Source organism: Ranitomeya variabilis, chromosome 7, assembly GCF_051348905.1.
Source record: "Ranitomeya variabilis isolate aRanVar5 chromosome 7, aRanVar5.hap1, whole genome shotgun sequence".
Classification (NCBI taxonomy): Eukaryota; Metazoa; Chordata; class Amphibia; order Anura; family Dendrobatidae; genus Ranitomeya; species Ranitomeya variabilis.
This window is the reverse complement of record NC_135238.1, coordinates 212,937,070-212,954,617: the sequence shown is the minus strand read 5'-3', so window position 1 is coordinate 212,954,617 and position 17,548 is coordinate 212,937,070. Positions and strand designations below refer to the sequence as shown.

At 40.3% G+C, this 17,548-nt stretch overlaps 1 protein-coding gene across 1 annotated transcript in view; it reads right to left on the bottom strand.

Annotated features, from left to right (window-relative positions):
• FAP (fibroblast activation protein alpha) overlaps positions 1-17,548 on the bottom strand; it is a 114,250-nt gene that overhangs the window by 33,554 nt on the left and 63,148 nt on the right. Inside the window, exons 15-20 of the mRNA XM_077272828.1 lie at positions 16,759-16,812; positions 15,964-16,088; positions 15,834-15,881; positions 15,622-15,720; positions 8,796-8,865; positions 7,698-7,892 (exon numbers count right to left, since the gene is read on the bottom strand). Coding sequence (XP_077128943.1) covers positions 7,698-7,892; positions 8,796-8,865; positions 15,622-15,720; positions 15,834-15,881; positions 15,964-16,088; positions 16,759-16,812 — 591 coding nt within the window. The remainder of the gene's footprint in view (positions 1-7,697; positions 7,893-8,795; positions 8,866-15,621; positions 15,721-15,833; positions 15,882-15,963; positions 16,089-16,758; positions 16,813-17,548) is intronic.

Genomic DNA, 17,548 nt, shown 5'->3' with positions numbered 1-17,548 from the left:
TGGTAAATCTGAAAAAGTGTGGATTTACTTAATACACAAAATCTGTTAATGAGGAACAAGGCAGATATTTGGATGATTGGTAGCACACGGATAGAACACATCTCTCCATATGAAGCAAGCTACACATCACTAGAACTCTGAACATCATGCCCTCTTGTTATATTTGTAAAGTGTTTATTTAGGAAATCCACTTAAGAACCTCTTAGGATATGCGCCTCTGAGTTCAAATGCAAGTTTATGGTCTAGAAATAAAATTAGAAAATTTATTTTTTTTACAAAGCAAAATACGAGGAGACTTGAATTACTGCAGTCCTTTACTTTCTCCCTATTGACAGAAGATATAAATAGAGTAGTTGCTGCCCCTCTGAGTATTTTGGAGTTCCTTCAGTGATGTGCTTGGATATACATCTCACTGTCTAAATACAAGTTTGTATTCTAAAATTAATATTAGAACATTAGAAATTAGCTGTTTATTTTAAGGAAGGAGAGAATTGTTAGACTTGAAATACTGTAGGCCTTTACTTCCTCCCTGCTTAGAAAAAAGTAGATAAAATTGCTCACATGTGCATTAAGCACAACCATCATACCAGTCAACTTTTTAGGTACTTTTTAGTACCAGCATGCTGGTCTCAGTGCCAATTATAGATTTTTTTTCCCCTAACCTAGCTGTGCAATTTACCTGATTTGATATTTGCCCATTCACTTGAATTAATCTGTTATACTCTATAACCACTATGTCATATAACAAACTGTTCTCAATTTTACTGTACTAAAGCAAGGAAATGTGCGATACATGAAATGTGAATAGCATAATGGCTTGTGAAATCTATGAAAAAACACATGAGATGCTTAGCACAAGATTTACCTTGACGTTTCGTGGATGGGTTCACAATTTTTGGCCAAATCTTGTGCTAAGCATCTCATGTGTTATTTCATAGATTTCACAAGCCATTATGCTATTCACATTTCATGTATCGCACATTTCCTTGCTTTAGTACAGTAAAATTGAGTGCAGCCATTGATCTATTTGCTATGTAAGTCTTTTTTGGTTATGCACCAGTTCAGACTAGATTGCTGTTCAGTCAGTTTTCCTATATTTACTATGTACTATTTTTTCTGACTTGAACGCCCCGCCCTTCACCATGCTGTGATTTTAATTATATCCAAACACAGTTGGTTCCGACCTTCCTATAAATGCAGGCTTTACAATGTTATTAGCCAGAGGTACGTGTTAAGCCAGGCAGACAGGTCAGGTACCCATCCGATCTGAGATTACCTTGACGTTTGGTGGATGGGCTCACAATTTTTGGCCAAATCTTGTGCTAAGCATATCATGTGTTTATTCATAGATTTCACATGCCATTATGCTATTCACAGTTCATGTATCGCACATTTCCTTGCTTTAGTACAGTAAAATTGAGTGCAGCCATTGATCTATTTGCTATGTAAGTCTTTTTTGGTTATGCACCAGTTCAGACTAGATTGCTGTTCAGTCAGTTTTCCTATATTTACTATATAACAAACTGTTGTCACCATTAACAAAGTGAATAGTGATGAGCGAGTATACTCGTTGCTCAGGTTTTCCCCGAGCATGCTCGGGTGGTCTTTGAGTATTTATGACTGCTTGGAGATTTAGTTTTCATACCGGCAGCTGAATAATTTACAGCTGCTAGCCAGCTTGATTACATGTGGGGATTCCCTAGCAACCAGGCAACCCCCACATGTACTCAGCCTGTCTAGTAGCTGTAAATCATTTAGCTGCGGCAAGGAAAACTAAATCTCCGAGCAGTCACAAATACTTGGAGACCACCCGAGCGTGCTCGGGAAAACCCAAGCAACGAGTACATTCGCTCATCACTAAAAGTGAACCCTGGAATGTCTGACCATTTTCCTGACCATTTCGTCCATGCCATGAACCCAGCTCTGCTATTTAAATTGGTTGTCCGGCTTTAGGCTACAAATCTGCAGGTACTCTATGTGACTGCAGATTTGTGAATTCTCACTTTGCGCACGCTGTGTGCTGTGAGGATTCTCCAGTGTTGGTGCCAAGAGCGGTGGGTGTGTGACCACCAGTATATAGGTTACATACATTCAGTCACTTGCCGACTAGACATGCGCGACCTCACTCAATGCAAGTGGGCACGCCTAGTCGAAATGTGGCCAGACGTATGCAAATCGCATACTTGAAGTAACATCCCTACCAGCACTGGAGAATCCTCATAGCGCGGAATGCACACAATGTGAAGGTTCACAAGTCTGCAGTCACATAGAGTGTCTGCAGGCTTGTACCCTAAGCCCAAGCAATCTCTTTAAATGATATCAAATGTAGACTTCTTTGCTAGTTTGCTTAGTTCACCTTCCACTGACATTGTCCAAAGAATCACTCACTGGCTGGAGGCACTGAAGGCTTGAGGTCAGTTTGACCTTAACCAAAGTAATTGGAAATATGGATTCTATATATGAAATTGTGCCAACAGGTTGTTTATTTCTTTTAGTATCATATGAACTAGTACATAATAAATAAATAACACATACAAGCTCTTTATGTCTCTCCATCAGGAGCAAAAATAGTGGAGTTTAGAAGAGAAAGGACTTATAGAGGAACTGCACATGAGGATCTCCCGACACCCCTACTAATCAGTTAGTATTTTTTCCCACAGCCAGACGAACTACACAGTGAGTAGAGCCAGAACAGGACAGCGCCATACTCCATGTAGTGGCCATTCACATGTACTGCAACTTAACTTCCGTTCACTTCTATATCATGAATATCAGAGCGTATATTCAGATCTGATCTGTATGTGCTCTCCTAAGCATTTGTCATCAATATCTAAGTCCTAAACAATCCCTACAAATGTTCATCTGCACCCACTAAACAGTATCCTCTTCATTTTTTCTTGTTCAGAAGATTTGCTTATAGCCCTGATCTACTTATCTATTGATTTGTTTCCAGAGGTCTTTTCTGCTCACATTAGGCTTCTTAGAAATGAAATTGACAAAATTAGAGTTTATTGCAGCTAATTAGCATATTGAAATGACCACAATTTGGGCCTAAATCCTTATCAAAACCTGAGTGTGTGATTATACCCTTATAAATGTTATCTACATCTTAGTCATCATGATGCCTTCAGGTGTTTGATACCATAAAGGATAAAATAATATAACGCCTCAAAAACATAGCACTGGATTTTTCTCATCTTGACACTTCTAACAAGCACTTGAGATAACATTATACAGCGCACTAAAATAATTCATGTCCTTGTGTACTCGTGAGTGAAACCTATTAATTTTATAAGGGGCTATAAAAACTCAGTACTTTTAACAATGTTTCCTAAACTTGTTGACTTGTTTTCTGATATGAAACATTATAGTCTATCTTATAAGAGAAAGAAGCCTCTTTCCTCACTTATCAGCACTTTTCATCTCCTTGGACTGATCGCTCATTTTTAAACAACTGCTCGAATCTGTCTACAAATCTGTCTTCACTGAGCGATTACATTGTAGCTGGTGCCTATAAAGCTCTGTGGAGAGAGAAGGGTGAGGAACTAAAGGCGCTGCCATTTCTAGAGACTAGACTACTGCTTATATACACACAGCCACGTACGAGGCGGCATTGATAAATAGTTGGCATTGAATATTTATAACAGGCAAAAGTAAATCCAGCTGCTATGGGAACAAGTATTAACTATGACAAGTGCATATGCTAAGTTTTAGCAGAAAAGGTTATGTCATTTTGAAATTGGCATTAAGAAAAATCAACCATGTCAGGTGAAGATTGGAAGTTCTGCGAAAAGTTTTCCAAGGCGTCTTGTATTAGCAGGATAACGTGCCAGTCCACACATCTCATATTACCCTTCAAAAACTCAGTGAGGGCCTTGAACTTGTCAACCATCAGCCATATTCTCCTGATTTGGCTCTATCTTTTTCCAAAACGCAAAAATTAAGGAAGGACAAAAATTTATGATAAACGAGGTGATAGTTGATGCTGTGAAGCTGTGGTTTGCAGAACAGGATATTTTTATTTTCTAAAGAATTAGAATTACCCATTGATTTATGCATTAAGTTGACAGGTGATTTTGTAACCATAAATCAATATATATATATATATATATATATATATATATATATATATATATATATATATATATATATACATTAAATGTACAGTACAGTTACTCCTTAAAAGAGCTTTCCACTACTTTAACTTTTCCGGAGGAAGGAACTGTTATAAAATAAGGAAGGATGGGTGACTTACCACTCAAATTGTCTACTGCACCATCTGTCTCTGCGGGACCCATAACATGATCACTTATGGTGGGCTGATGGGACATCTATAACTGATTCGATGTTGTAGTCAATCAGTGGCATTAGCGATCAGTTAACGGTATCACTTCTGGATCCCATAGGAGACCACTGATGAAGCAGGAAAAAGTCAATGCCTTGACCACCGATCCCCGTTTGGGCAGGTGCAGACGGCTGTAGATTCTATCATACGGGAGAATCGGGTCTCTTGGCCTAATCACACTCTGATCACTTCCTTATCAGAGTTTGATCTGAGTGTGATCCAATGTTTTGTCGGATCACACTTGGACCAAAAATACGGTCATCCACACCTGCCCTTTTAGTCATCTCTAAGCTATATGCCATAAATTTGAATAGTGGAAACATTTTGAAAGACCATGGGGTCAAATCAATAAGACAGATGTAGGTCACCTAGTCAAAATGAAGGGCTCCCTGGAGTAAAAGGTTTATTAAAGAGGTGCACGTCACTTAATGAATTCGGGGCATCTTCTGAGTGGCGTTCACCCCTGTGAATGCTACTAGTGCAAAAATTATGTGACTTGTCAAAGCTTTTACAACAGTTTTCTAGTGTAAAATCTTTGATGAATCGGCCCCCATATGTGCGGTGTGGTTCTCGTCACTGAATGTGACAATTTCCTTGGAAATTATAATTAACAGCTAGCCCTTATAAAATATGCATTGCCTGTAATTAAAAGGTGCTCTGTACTGAATTGCGTTCTGCCATCGGACTCCCAACACAAAATTACGGTACTTCTTATATATTTTTTTTCTCTGAAAAGAGTATTATCCCAGCATTCCAGTGCCAAATTTAATATTATTCTGCATAATCTTCTGCAATTTTCCTCAAATCCCTCACCTCTACCGACTGTTATCTGATACAATGCCTGAAACCTTAGTCCGGATGCTGCGTAATAAAGATTGACAGCTGGGGATATTGGGATTATTTTCTAAGCTACCAGCAAAACAGTAACATTTTAACCACCACAAAAATTCAATAATAAAAAAAAGTTTCTTATAGTTCTCGCAAAGTACGGATTGTAGTAGGCAACAGCTAATGGCACATTACAATATGAAAACTATTAAAAATAAGAAATCATCATTTGCTAAAATATACATATTTCCATTCACACATCACAAACAGACATATTAGAAATTATGGGAATTTAAAGGGACTCTGTCCTGACAGTCAACCCCCCACATTACTTATATTGCTGTGTAGCTCCTTTAAAGATAAGCCAATCTATTCCTTTATTTATAAATTCAGTAACCAAAACTGGACCCGAAGACACATACTAAAAATACCGAAAACTTGCAGCACTTTACTGGAGTCCCCAAACACTAAATTGGACCTATTATAAATGACTCACAAAAATATTTTGGCCATAGCGTCATATATCATTGACCACACCGCTTTTTCCTTTTTTCGACGCTTTATGGAATATTTTTTCTTCTTTTTTTATTTTAATATTTGTGTACAGGATTAATTGTAATTAATAAAGTTTATATTTATTTGTGTGTGTGTTTTTTTATCTATTTCTTTACAAATTCCACTGCTCCATCAAAAAGTTCATGTTGTAATCCATTTGCAAATGAGACAGAAGTGCTCTGGGTGTGATAGGAGCACTTTCTAAGCCTCTGACCCCGCCTCTGTTCCTCACCTAGTGCCGCCTCCTTCTGTTTGACCGGTAGATGACTGGCCAAGCGATTGAGCTGTATATGAGACAGTTTTATACAAGAACACAACAATAAAAATTCTGCACACTGTACCTTTCCTCTGTAATTCCTCTTACAAATTAATATATAAAATGACAACTGGGTGTTACTAGTTACTGACACAGTCCAATCAGTGCTGACAGTCCAAACTGTATAGGGGAAGGCACTTATCAAAAAGTCAATGGCAACACCCAGATGTTAATTTATTTAGGAGTAATAATGAAAGAATGATAATAATGGTTGTCAGAGATTAGGAAAAGTGTCTAAGGCTATGTTCACACATTGCATTTTTGCAACTTTTTTTGCTGCGTTTTATAATGCAAATTAAAAGGCTGCTTTTACAGTACCGGCAAAAGCTATGAGTTTTCAGAAATCTCCTGCACACATATTGTTTTTTTTCCTCCTGATTGAATTGGAAAACTGCTATGTTTTTGAAAACTGCAGCATGTCACCTCTTTCAGCATTTTTGCAACTTTTTTCCCCATAGAAAGTATAAAAAACTAACGATGAGTTTTTGTTGCTTATTTAGTGAATAAAACTAGCTTTATTACACATGTATTGTAGACAAATGACCAAAAATGCAACAAAAGGCACCAAAAAAGCAGCCAAAATACAGCAAAAACACGACGTGTGAACATATCCTTATTCTCTCCATAAATTATGTGATGTATGACTATTTTAGTGAATGGGCTGAGCTGCCATACCAGTCATAGCCTACAGACAAAAGTGGCGCTACCTTTGGAGAGAAAACTAGAAGCTTTTTAGAAATTTGGCAACTTTTTCTCAGCCTTGTGTTAATGTAATCTATAAATTGGATAGCTGGATCATGCCCCCCCCCCCCTAAGGAATAAAGCGCTACAAGCCCCTATTGAACCCACTGCGAGAAGCATCACAGCTGTGTAATAGATCTGTCATCTGTACTGACTAATCCTGAGGTCAGAAGTGTTGGGAACCCCGACTGAGCCCCTGGAGGTTATAACCATAATGAACAAAGATCTAAAAAACTTGCTAATCCTCGTAATGTTATTACACTTGATGACATTTTTTATGGTTTCCCATCATTAGGGCTGTAAAATGATGATGATGCTTGAAGCCATAATATTTCACAGATACAATTACATAATTGCGGTAAAGTACAGAACTTTGTGCTCTATTATGTCTTGCACTCATCGTGTATAGTCATGACATAAAGTAGTGGCATGGCGCTAGAATACCCCATCACGTACGATTGGTGGCGGTCCAACCTGTGTGACCCCTTTTACCATTTCTGAGAATGATTGTGCTGCGGCCCCTTCAGTCCATGGGCGGCGTGAATTAGGCATTGGCTGTATGTACGCGGCCAGGTATGTTTGACTCTGAAACGATGCGGCGGTTCAGAGAAAAACACACATTAGAAGCTAGCGGAAAAAAGGAGCAGGAAACTGAGGTTGCTGGGCAGGTGAGCATAATTTTTTATTATTTTTTTAACCAGCCATTTGGCTGAATTTGTGCAAATAAAATCCTCAAAAATTCAGAAATGTAGGGGCAAGTCATAAAGAATTGGCTTTGTTTCAAAACGATTCGATCGTCTCTACTGGAGATCACACATATCAATGTTTTATCCTGAAAATCTAATTTATTAAATGTATACCGGCAGCAGGAGGACATAATAGGGATCAACAATGACAAATATAATCACTCACTTCACTGCAAATATCTGGTCGTCAATCTCCAGTGTTCCCAGCTTCTTATAGACAGCGTGCATAAACTTGTCCCCCTGGTAAGCCGTTCCTCTACCATCCACTGACGCAACAATGATGTCCTCAGAGCTTGCCAGGTACGTCCTCCAGCTTATAGAAAATGTGTGATGCACCTCCTGACTGGAGGGCCCCCCATACCTGGAAGGGAAAGACACGAGACGCCGTCTTCAGAAATGTGATAGCTGCGTAGGTCACAAAATTCATCAGGATATTATTAGAGTTTAGAAACAAATTTTATTATTTCATTTTTTAATTTAAAAAAAATTGGACTTAGTACACCACTATTTTTTTTTTTACTATGGACTTAAAAACTAACAGGCAGAAAGTTGCCAACTACCTGCTTGTTTTTCCCGGTATCTGCTCAGAGCAGTCACCGACCAGTGCTGCGGCCAATTCTTCTGCTCAACAGAGCAACTCTTCCACTTCGAGGCTGCTCTGTTGTTTTGGGCGTGACTGCCGGCGCCAGGCGGATTGACAACTCACTTCCTGGAGTTAGGTAGCGTGGAGTTGGCTGTCAATCAGCATGATGTCGCAGTCACGACCCGTTAAAGGAAGAGAACGAAGGAGAGACTGTTCTGTCGACATGACGTCAGTGGAAGCCACTGAATGGCCAGCAGGAGTGGTGTGTGACTGCTCTGTTTTGGCAGAGATCGGCATCGGTCACTACAGATCATTTCCTGACTAGTTGTTCTTAGTCCCATAGTAAAAAAATTAAATTGCCCTGAAAAATCCCTACAAAAGATGACATACCAAAAAGGGACAAAGGCCGCATCAAAAATGCAATGAAACCCCCCCCACAAGTAACCTAATTTACGCAATAAGCAGAAGTGCTGCAGAAAATCTGCAACATCAAAAATTCTCCAAAATTGCGGGAATGTCGCTTAATAATCCCCCTGTACCCACATTATTTTCTAAAATATTCAGATGTAGCCATATTGTTCCCACTAGCAAATATGAACTGTTGGAATTTTGACAATTGAAAAATGAAGATTAAACGTAAAAATATAGTATTCATTTCATACTGATTAACTGATTACATACACATAAAGAAGAAGAGGATATTTCCTTGATTTATGAAAGCGGGGAGGTAGAGTCATCTTGTACCAGAATGCTAGGAAAACAAAGAAACAAAAATGGAATAGTTTAGCTAAAAATAACAATTTTAACATGAAGCTAAAATATATATATATTTTTTGCTTTGTGGGTCTTAACACTATGATTTCTATAAGTTACCGCGCACACAAACTGCTATCTACAGACTAATGTCTTGGCTCGGTTTTGGCTATGCTTTGAAAGCTACATTTGCAGTAGAGCTGAGCTAAAATATTTTCAGGACCCATGGCTACCGGATCAGAGTCCTACAAATCTAATATCCATCCTGTCTTGCAGCAAAAAAAGCTAACTTTAAAAAGATGTTATCATGAAAAGTAGTGTTAAAAAATCAATAGCGTGTGTGAAAAGAAGTGCATTTGCTACATACATCAATAAATAATTGTGTGTGGTTCTGTAAATACATAAAGTTTTCATCTGCTACACCGTATGTTTTTGACCGGTGAGTTTAGGTCCACCTCCAGTGGTGGACGCACATGCACAGTAGCTTCCCTGCTCTGTTCCTGTTCATGCATGACAGGAGAACTGCTGCATGTGATGTTGATGTATCAAATGGGGCCAAGACAGGAGGATAGATAGATAGATAGATAGATAGATAGATAGATAGATAGATAGATAGATAGCAATTCATCTACCAAGAAGCAGTTGTAACATCCAAGGCCAGAACACCTCGGCCTTTGGATGTAAAACAAATGATTCCAACTTTATACAAAATAGTTTTATCATATGTCCATAAACCGTATTGTGCATACCTCATAGTACTTATATTAAACCAAATTCCCCATACCTAAATCATATGGGAAAAAAGAGGCTAAAGCAAATTTCAAAGATGTCATAAAAATATATTTTTAATAGAAAATATTTAAAAACAATGTATTAAACAGGAAAACCTCTTTATAAAACAACAATAACCTACAGAATTTGGTTTAATATTCATACAAAAACTGAAAAATATAGACATTCAGATCCTCCTGGAAACATCGACCAGAACTGAAAATGAATCCCTGGAATCCATCGGATACAGGGAAATCTCTGTCCCTGCCCAGAAAATTTAAAACAACAAACAGGGCTGCTGCTCATTAGGAATATTGATCTGGTATAAAGAAGAGCTACACCAGTCCATCAAACCAGTGAAGAGAGGAGAGAGCCACATGTGGATCAGAATCAGCAGCTCCATCCTCACCTCTCAGTCGTATGTTATGACCCCAATGGCAGAGGGTCTCAGAATTTAATACCAAGTCTGCAAACACAAAAAAACAGCTCATAGGGCAGTGGTAACTAGGCTGACCGTATACCTGAACCTAGCACAACAAATAGCAGCAGCCGGGGAACATACCTACGTTGGTTCTAGACGTCTCGCGCCAGCCGGAGAACTAACTAACTAACCCTAGAAGGGAAAATATAGACCTTTCTTGCCTCCAGAGAAAAGACCCCAAAAGTTGGATACAAGCCCCCTACAAATAATAACGGTGAGGTAAGAAGAAAAGACAAACGTAAGGATGAACTAGGTTTTTAGCAAAGAGAGGCCCACAGACTAATAGCAGAATATAGGAAGATGACTTATACGGTCAGCAAAAACCCTATCAAAATTTCCACGCTGGATATTCAAGAACCCCCGAACCGTCTAACGGCACGGGGGGAGAATATCAGCCCCCTAGAGCTTCCAGCTATATCAGGAATCACATTTGGTACAAGCTGGACAGAAATAAGAGCAAATGCAAATAACCAAAAAATAAGGAAGCAGGACTTAGCTTATTTTGCAAGATCCAGGACCAGCAGACTGGAGCAAACAGAAAGGAACTGATTACAACGATGCCAGGCACCAGACTGAAAATCCAGGAAGCTTAAATAGCAACACCCCTGAACTAACGAGCCAGGTGGGTACCAAGCTAGAGAAAGAAGCTCAAAGTGTCATGTCGCTAGTGACCACAAGAGGGAGCCAAAAAGTCCAATTCACAACAGTCGTATGTCTACTTTTGGGCCACCTATGTACCACCACCAGAGTCATCCTACTTCAATCCAGACAGCTTTGAGATCTTACAAGAAGAAGCCGCCCATTATTAGGCCCTGGGCAAAGTTCTCATGTTTGGAGACCTCAATGCAAGAACAGGGAGAGAAAAAGACTTTGTACCGTATATATTTTGAGCAGAGACTCATGGCCACAACTTAGTACACACGTAGAGAAACAGCTATGACAGTACAATCAACAAAAGTGGCAAAAAGCTCCTGAATAGTGATGGGCGGACCCGTGGATGTTCAGGACCTTCAGGTTCAAAAAGTTCAGTTCGGGTACCAGAATGGTACACAAACTCAAACCCGGACCCCATTCAAATGATGTTTCCCAAACTGTCATCTGTGTGACAGCTCAAGAAACAGCAGCTCTGATTGGCAGTAACATTACACGTTATTGCCGGTCACAATGCTGCATTTCCCATGCTGTCATACAGATGACATTATGTGAACATGCAGCTGAGATCAGAAGTGAAAAAATTACCGCCGGTCCCAAGTGTCGATGGATGAGAGTACTACTCCCATCATCGTACACCTGGTCTCGCTGATAGCAGCAAGATCAGGCGTACAATGAATATACACCAGCCCGCACCTGTCCAATTCTGGCACTTTGCCCTGGTGCGATGGCAAGTGAGATAATAGTTTTCGGGTTGATGTCAGCTGTTTTATGTCCACTGGCACCAAGCCCAGGGGATAATAATAGAGAGGCGTCTCCATAGTAAAATGTAATAAAGACACAGACAGAGTAAAGTCCTTTCATTGAAATAAAAAGAGTCTTTTATTTGAAATAAAAACTCCCCCACCCTCTTTTACCCATTTATTCACCAAAAAATAAAAATTAAAAAGAAAAGTTATACTCATCTTTCCGCCAATAATCCATTAATGCCCTTGCCCCATGATGATCCGGATGGTTTGGTGAGCTGTCACATCAGTGATGCAGCTGCTCACTACGCCAGCCAGAACACACTGAGCATGAGAAGAGCTTCCAGAGACCTTAACGATGTCACCACCGATCACATGCAGCCACGTTCTTACAATCAGCTCAGTGTATTCCAGTTGGCTTGGTGAGAGGTGGCTGCAGCCTTTCAACAAGCTTTGTTCGGGCTTCCGAACCCTAACAGTAACACAGACTTCCAACAGAAGTCCGTGTTCGGGGTCCGAGAACGTACACTAGGTGTCTAGTACGGATCCCAAACTTTACAGTTTGGGGTCACCCATCTCTACTCCTGATTTTATGTAGAACTTTTGGACTTTAGCACAAAGGGAGACTCTCTAGGAAGGTGTACACTAAACTTCTATGTAGGAAGGAGTGCAGTAGATTATGCCATTACGGATATGGACCTGGCAAATATCAGCGCCTTCATAATCACCCCCAAATGCACTTGTCAGATCACAGCCAATTTCTTATGTACACAAAATCTACAAAGAAACCATCCAAAAAACAATTTAAGCCAAGCGGCCTCTTCAACCTGCCTCCATCCTATAAATGGTCCAAGATGTCCACAATAAAATATAAAGACGTTCCAGGCAATAAAATATAAAGAGGTTCCAAGCAGACCCGAAATACAGGAGATGCTCCACCACTTCTACAACTACGAGAACAAGCCTAGCCCAGAAGGTGTGAGTCAAGCTGCAAAAGACCTCAATGATATATTCTACACCATGGCCAGATTGTCTGATCTAAAAAAGTCAACTACAAGAAGCCAGAAGAAAAACAGATCAATGGTTGGTTTGACAGAGAATGCAAAGATATGGAAGATCCTGAGAACAGCCTCAAAAAAGAAACAGAGACCCAAGCCACCTGGGTCTGAGGGATGCCAATGACACCACACAAAGGCAGTTCAAAACAATCCTCAGGAAGAGGCAGAGTTACATCTCTACCAAACTTATCCGACTCCAAGACGACTCCTTCTGGGAGCTATGGAACCACATGGGCACAAAAAAGCAAGAAAAACAACATTCATATCCAAAACGGCAACTTCTGACTCCAGTACTTCAGAGACTTATATAAAGACATCCCGAAAGAATGACTAAGCCAAGAACAGAAAAACATGACGGCAAAACTAAGGGCAATGAAGGAAAAGGTCAAAAATTTAAAAAACACTCTGGATACATCAATTACATTACAGGAAGTTACAGAGAGAATCTCTCCCATAAAGTGCAGAAAATTTGGTGACCTGAATAAAATCCCACCAGAAATACTGAAGTACAGCCCACCAGAAATACAGGCAGCAATGGATAAACTATTCAATATCGTACTGAGTGCTGGCTACTTTCCTTATACCTGGAACCAAGGCCTCATCACACCCATCCACAAGAGTGGAGACAGGTACGACCTTGCCAACTACAGAGGCATATGTGTCAGCAGCAACCTGGGAAAACTGTTCAACAACATCCTGAACAAGAGGATCCTCAGTTTTCTCACCGAACACAACATCCTCAGCAAAAGCCAAGCAGGGTTTATGTCAAATAACAGGACTATCGAACACATCTACAGCCTGCACAGCCTCATTCAGAGCCATGTCCACAACACAAAGCATGGGAAGATATATGCCTCTTTTGTAGACTTTAAAAAGGTCTTCGACGCAGTATGGCACCAAGGCCTTTTTGAGAGGGGAATAGGAGAAAAGACCTATGATGTCATCAAAAGCTCCAACACCGAGAACTGCTGCAGCGTGCGTGTGAATGGTGGAAAAATGGTTGATTTCCAGCAGTCCCACAGAGTCAGACAGGGCTGCAGCCTAAGTCCAACGCTCTTCAACATTTACATCAATGAGCTGGCCACCACTCTGGAGTCTTCCACAGCACGAGTTCTCACACTCCATGATGCCCAGGTAAAATTCTTGCTGTATGCAGATGACCTACTGCTGCTGTCACCAAACGAGAAAGGCCTCCAAGATATCCTAAAGATCTTGGAGAAATTCAGCTCCACATGGGCACTACTGATCAACCGAAAGAAAACCAACTTTATGGTGTTCCAGAGGAGAAAACCAAGATCAGAACAGCACCCTTCATTTGTGCTAAGCAACTGTACTCTTACAGGAACAGACGAATACACCTACCGGGGCCTGAAAACTCACCAGTCAGGGAGATTGAAACAATCCATAGAGACCCTGAAGGACAAGGCCTACAAAACCTTTTATTCCATCCGAAGGAAACTCTACCATCTGAAGCTGCCAGTGAAGGTCTGGCTAAAAATATTTGATGCTATCATCGCCCCAATCCTCATGTACGGCAGTGAAGTCTTGAGTCCTCACACATACCCAGACTGGTCAAGATGGGTTTCCAGACCAACAGAAATATTCCACCTGGAATTCTGTAAGCAACTTCTCCAGGTCTATTGGAGCACCACCAACAGAGCCTGTTGGGCTGAGCTGGACAGATTCCTTCCTCACCTAGCAGTTATAAACATGGCGCTGTCTCACTTACATAGTAGCAATCCAAGCTCCCATCACCATAAAGCCCTGCTACATATAGGTGGTTCACACAAACCAAGACCCTCAGAACAGCTCACCCAAACTCAGCCAGACCAAAACACTAATCACAGCAGCCTGACAAAAGCCAGAATCAGGAAGATGGTAGACGAGGGCCAGGATATGTATGTCAATGACTGGAGAAACTATATCATCACCTCACAGAAACTGACCATGTACCGGATTCTACAGAGAGACTACAGACTAGCTGTATATCTGGAGAAATTTGTGGACCCAGAGACTCCCAGCTCCTGAGCCGGTATAGACTCAGGGCCCACAGTCTGGCCATCGAATCCGGCCAGCACAGAGCTACAAGCCCAAGGAGGACAGACTGTGACCACAGTGTGACCTGGAGGAAGAGACCCACTTTCTGCTACACTGCACTAAATACTCAGCAATGAGGGTCACTCAGTTTGGGAAACTCTCTGATCTCTTCCCGGATTTCAACTCCATGAATGATGAAGAGAAAACATTTATCCTGCTGGGTTAACAAGAGAGCTTGGTGGAGGTAGCAGCGCAGAATGTGAGCAAGAAAGAAAACTATGATATGCCATGGACTTTCGTAGCCCCCACCCTGAATGTGTCCTCACCTATCATCCCCACAGTCCATATTCTCTAATAGAAAAATATTTAGAATTGAGAGTCCTCATTGGTTGATACCTTTTAATGGCTAACTGAAAAGATGGTAACAAATTGCAGCTTTCGAGACTACTCAGGTCCCTTCATCAGGCATAGACTAATACAAAATCTGAAGAATCTATCTACTGGCTAACACGGTACAAAGATATATATATCTTTTCTGTATTCCCTAATATACACTTGCTTTGGCAAAACCAATGTGTATTTAGTCCTGCCAATAAAGCTTCTATGAATTGAATTGATAGAACAAGATAAGAAAGAGAGCTACACATATATAAATATGAGATAGATAGCTATTAGATAGATAGATAATAGATAGATAATAGATAGATAGCACAGAACTGCACAGAAGAGAGCAACGGCCCCTTGTTTGAGTCGATCCTAGAGTCCCAGTCCAGTGCTGTTTTCTGACATGTCTTTACAGCATGTGAGAAGGTTGGAAAATGTTCACAAACGCACCCGTATGCTTTACTATATTAACGTGACTGCAGACTTTCGTGCCAACCCTGGACAACCCCTCTAATAATTACATCAGCCTATAGTACCACCTAGTGGTCAGTACAGAAAGTAAATATATCGGGATGTATATACAGCAGAGGTTTTCTAATCTATTCGTATTTTTAAGGAGCTCATACTCATTCCATTCTGCTTAATGTTCCCAATTTTCTCCGTTGGCATCTGTACTGTGAGAAGATTGGATTGCAGTTTTTGGTTGTCCTGTAGTATCTGGATTTCTGCACGAAATATAACAATTAATATTTTTTTCACAAAAACAGAGACAATAAAACAAACTCTACTGATTCTATAACTAATCAGTGATCTTAAGAAAGACATGTAATACTAATACCTTTATCAGTAGTACCATTGTGAATCGTATGGATGGGAAGACCCGGTCCTGTAAAATAAAGCATGAATTATTTTTCTGATAGAATTATTTTCAATATCACGTATTTTAGGGGACGGTTCCAGGCTCTCACCATAACAGCTCAGGGAGTAGTACTTAGCATTGGTGCTCAATTTGGCATAATAATATTGGCATCGCTCCTTCCTTAAAGTGCAGGTAAGACATTGCTTTTCTCGACGTTTGCCTTGGAGTGAGATTCTGCAATCAAATTTACACTTTTGTACTGAATTCTTATAAATTTATACATTTTTAAAATCCATTGTCTCATTTAGAAAAAAAAAACAAAAACGTTTTAAAAATACTCCTTAAACGGGTTGACCTTAACGTTGATGGCCTACCCCACAGATCAGACACTGATGAGCTATCCTAAGGATAAGCAATTAATGCTAACATTCCCGCAAACCCGTTTAAAGGGTTTTTCTAATGTTCTATCTCCAGGAGTGTATTGCTCCCGTCCCGGAGCTTCTTGCTTTGCCTATCGCGGTGTGCTCCTGCAAATTTCCATTTCATGGTTGCGCCCATGGTCTGAACTGTGTGCTCTCCTGTGCTGGTAGTGGAGGCAGCATGGAAAAAGCATAGGGACAATGAGACTAGATGGACGGATGGATGGATGGATGGATGGATGGATGGATTTGGCAAGCTTCAGTGCACCATGAACAGTCTCTAAAGCACAGAGTTATCTAGGTAAGCGGACACTGAGATTGCAACGTGGCTGGTAGTCAACAAGATGCACTCTATAAAATTAAAAATCCCTCCATTTTTGAGAATGAAGAGGATTTTTAATATAAGGTACAGTAAAGTGCAAATTTGCCTTTTTGTAATCCAGCAAATCCTGGGTATAAAATCCCAACACTGGTGAAGATATTACCGATAAACATTTCTCCTTCCCGGAAATCCTTCAAATTCATTACTCGTGTAATATCTGTAAGACAAGCAAACTTGTTATAGTGCTATGTACAATGCCAGGGAGCAGACAAAGTCTCCATGACAGTAATATTATATTTTCTATAAGTACAGCAAGATTCCATAAATCTAATATAAACAAGGCTGGATTACTAAATATTCCATATCCTTAGATAGTCAATGAAAATGGTGTAAAATAATGACAAAGCCTTAGAAGCTATGAAGGGTTTCATTGTTTATCTTGACCTCTCTGGTCCTTTTACTCTTCCCTATCAAGTCTTTGTCAGCCAGTTCAAAAGTCCAAAATATTTTGGCTATATATTAATTTAAAGGGGTTGTATATTGGATGAAATATATAGTCTTTTAGATTTTGCAAAACGTCACCATTTTTTAAGTGAAATAATTTAGTATAAAAAGTTGGGTGGAGGTACAGCAATTATATACTTGTTTTGGCCCCCCATGGTGTTTCTTTGATTCCCTCCCAAGTCCACAAAATGTATCCAGTAATATATCCGGAATATCCCCCATCCTCTGGAATTCCACGCCTCAACACGTCCAATTATCCACCACCCTTGGATCCTTCAGACGGAACCTGAAAACCCATCTCTTCAGGAAAGCCTACAGCCTGCAATAACCATTCTGCTGCCTCACCACCACCCGAGTTGCCGCCTCACCACCAGAGCTGCCGCCTCACCACCACCCGAGCTGCCACCTCACCAACCACCCGAGCTGCCGCCTCACCAACCACCCGAGCT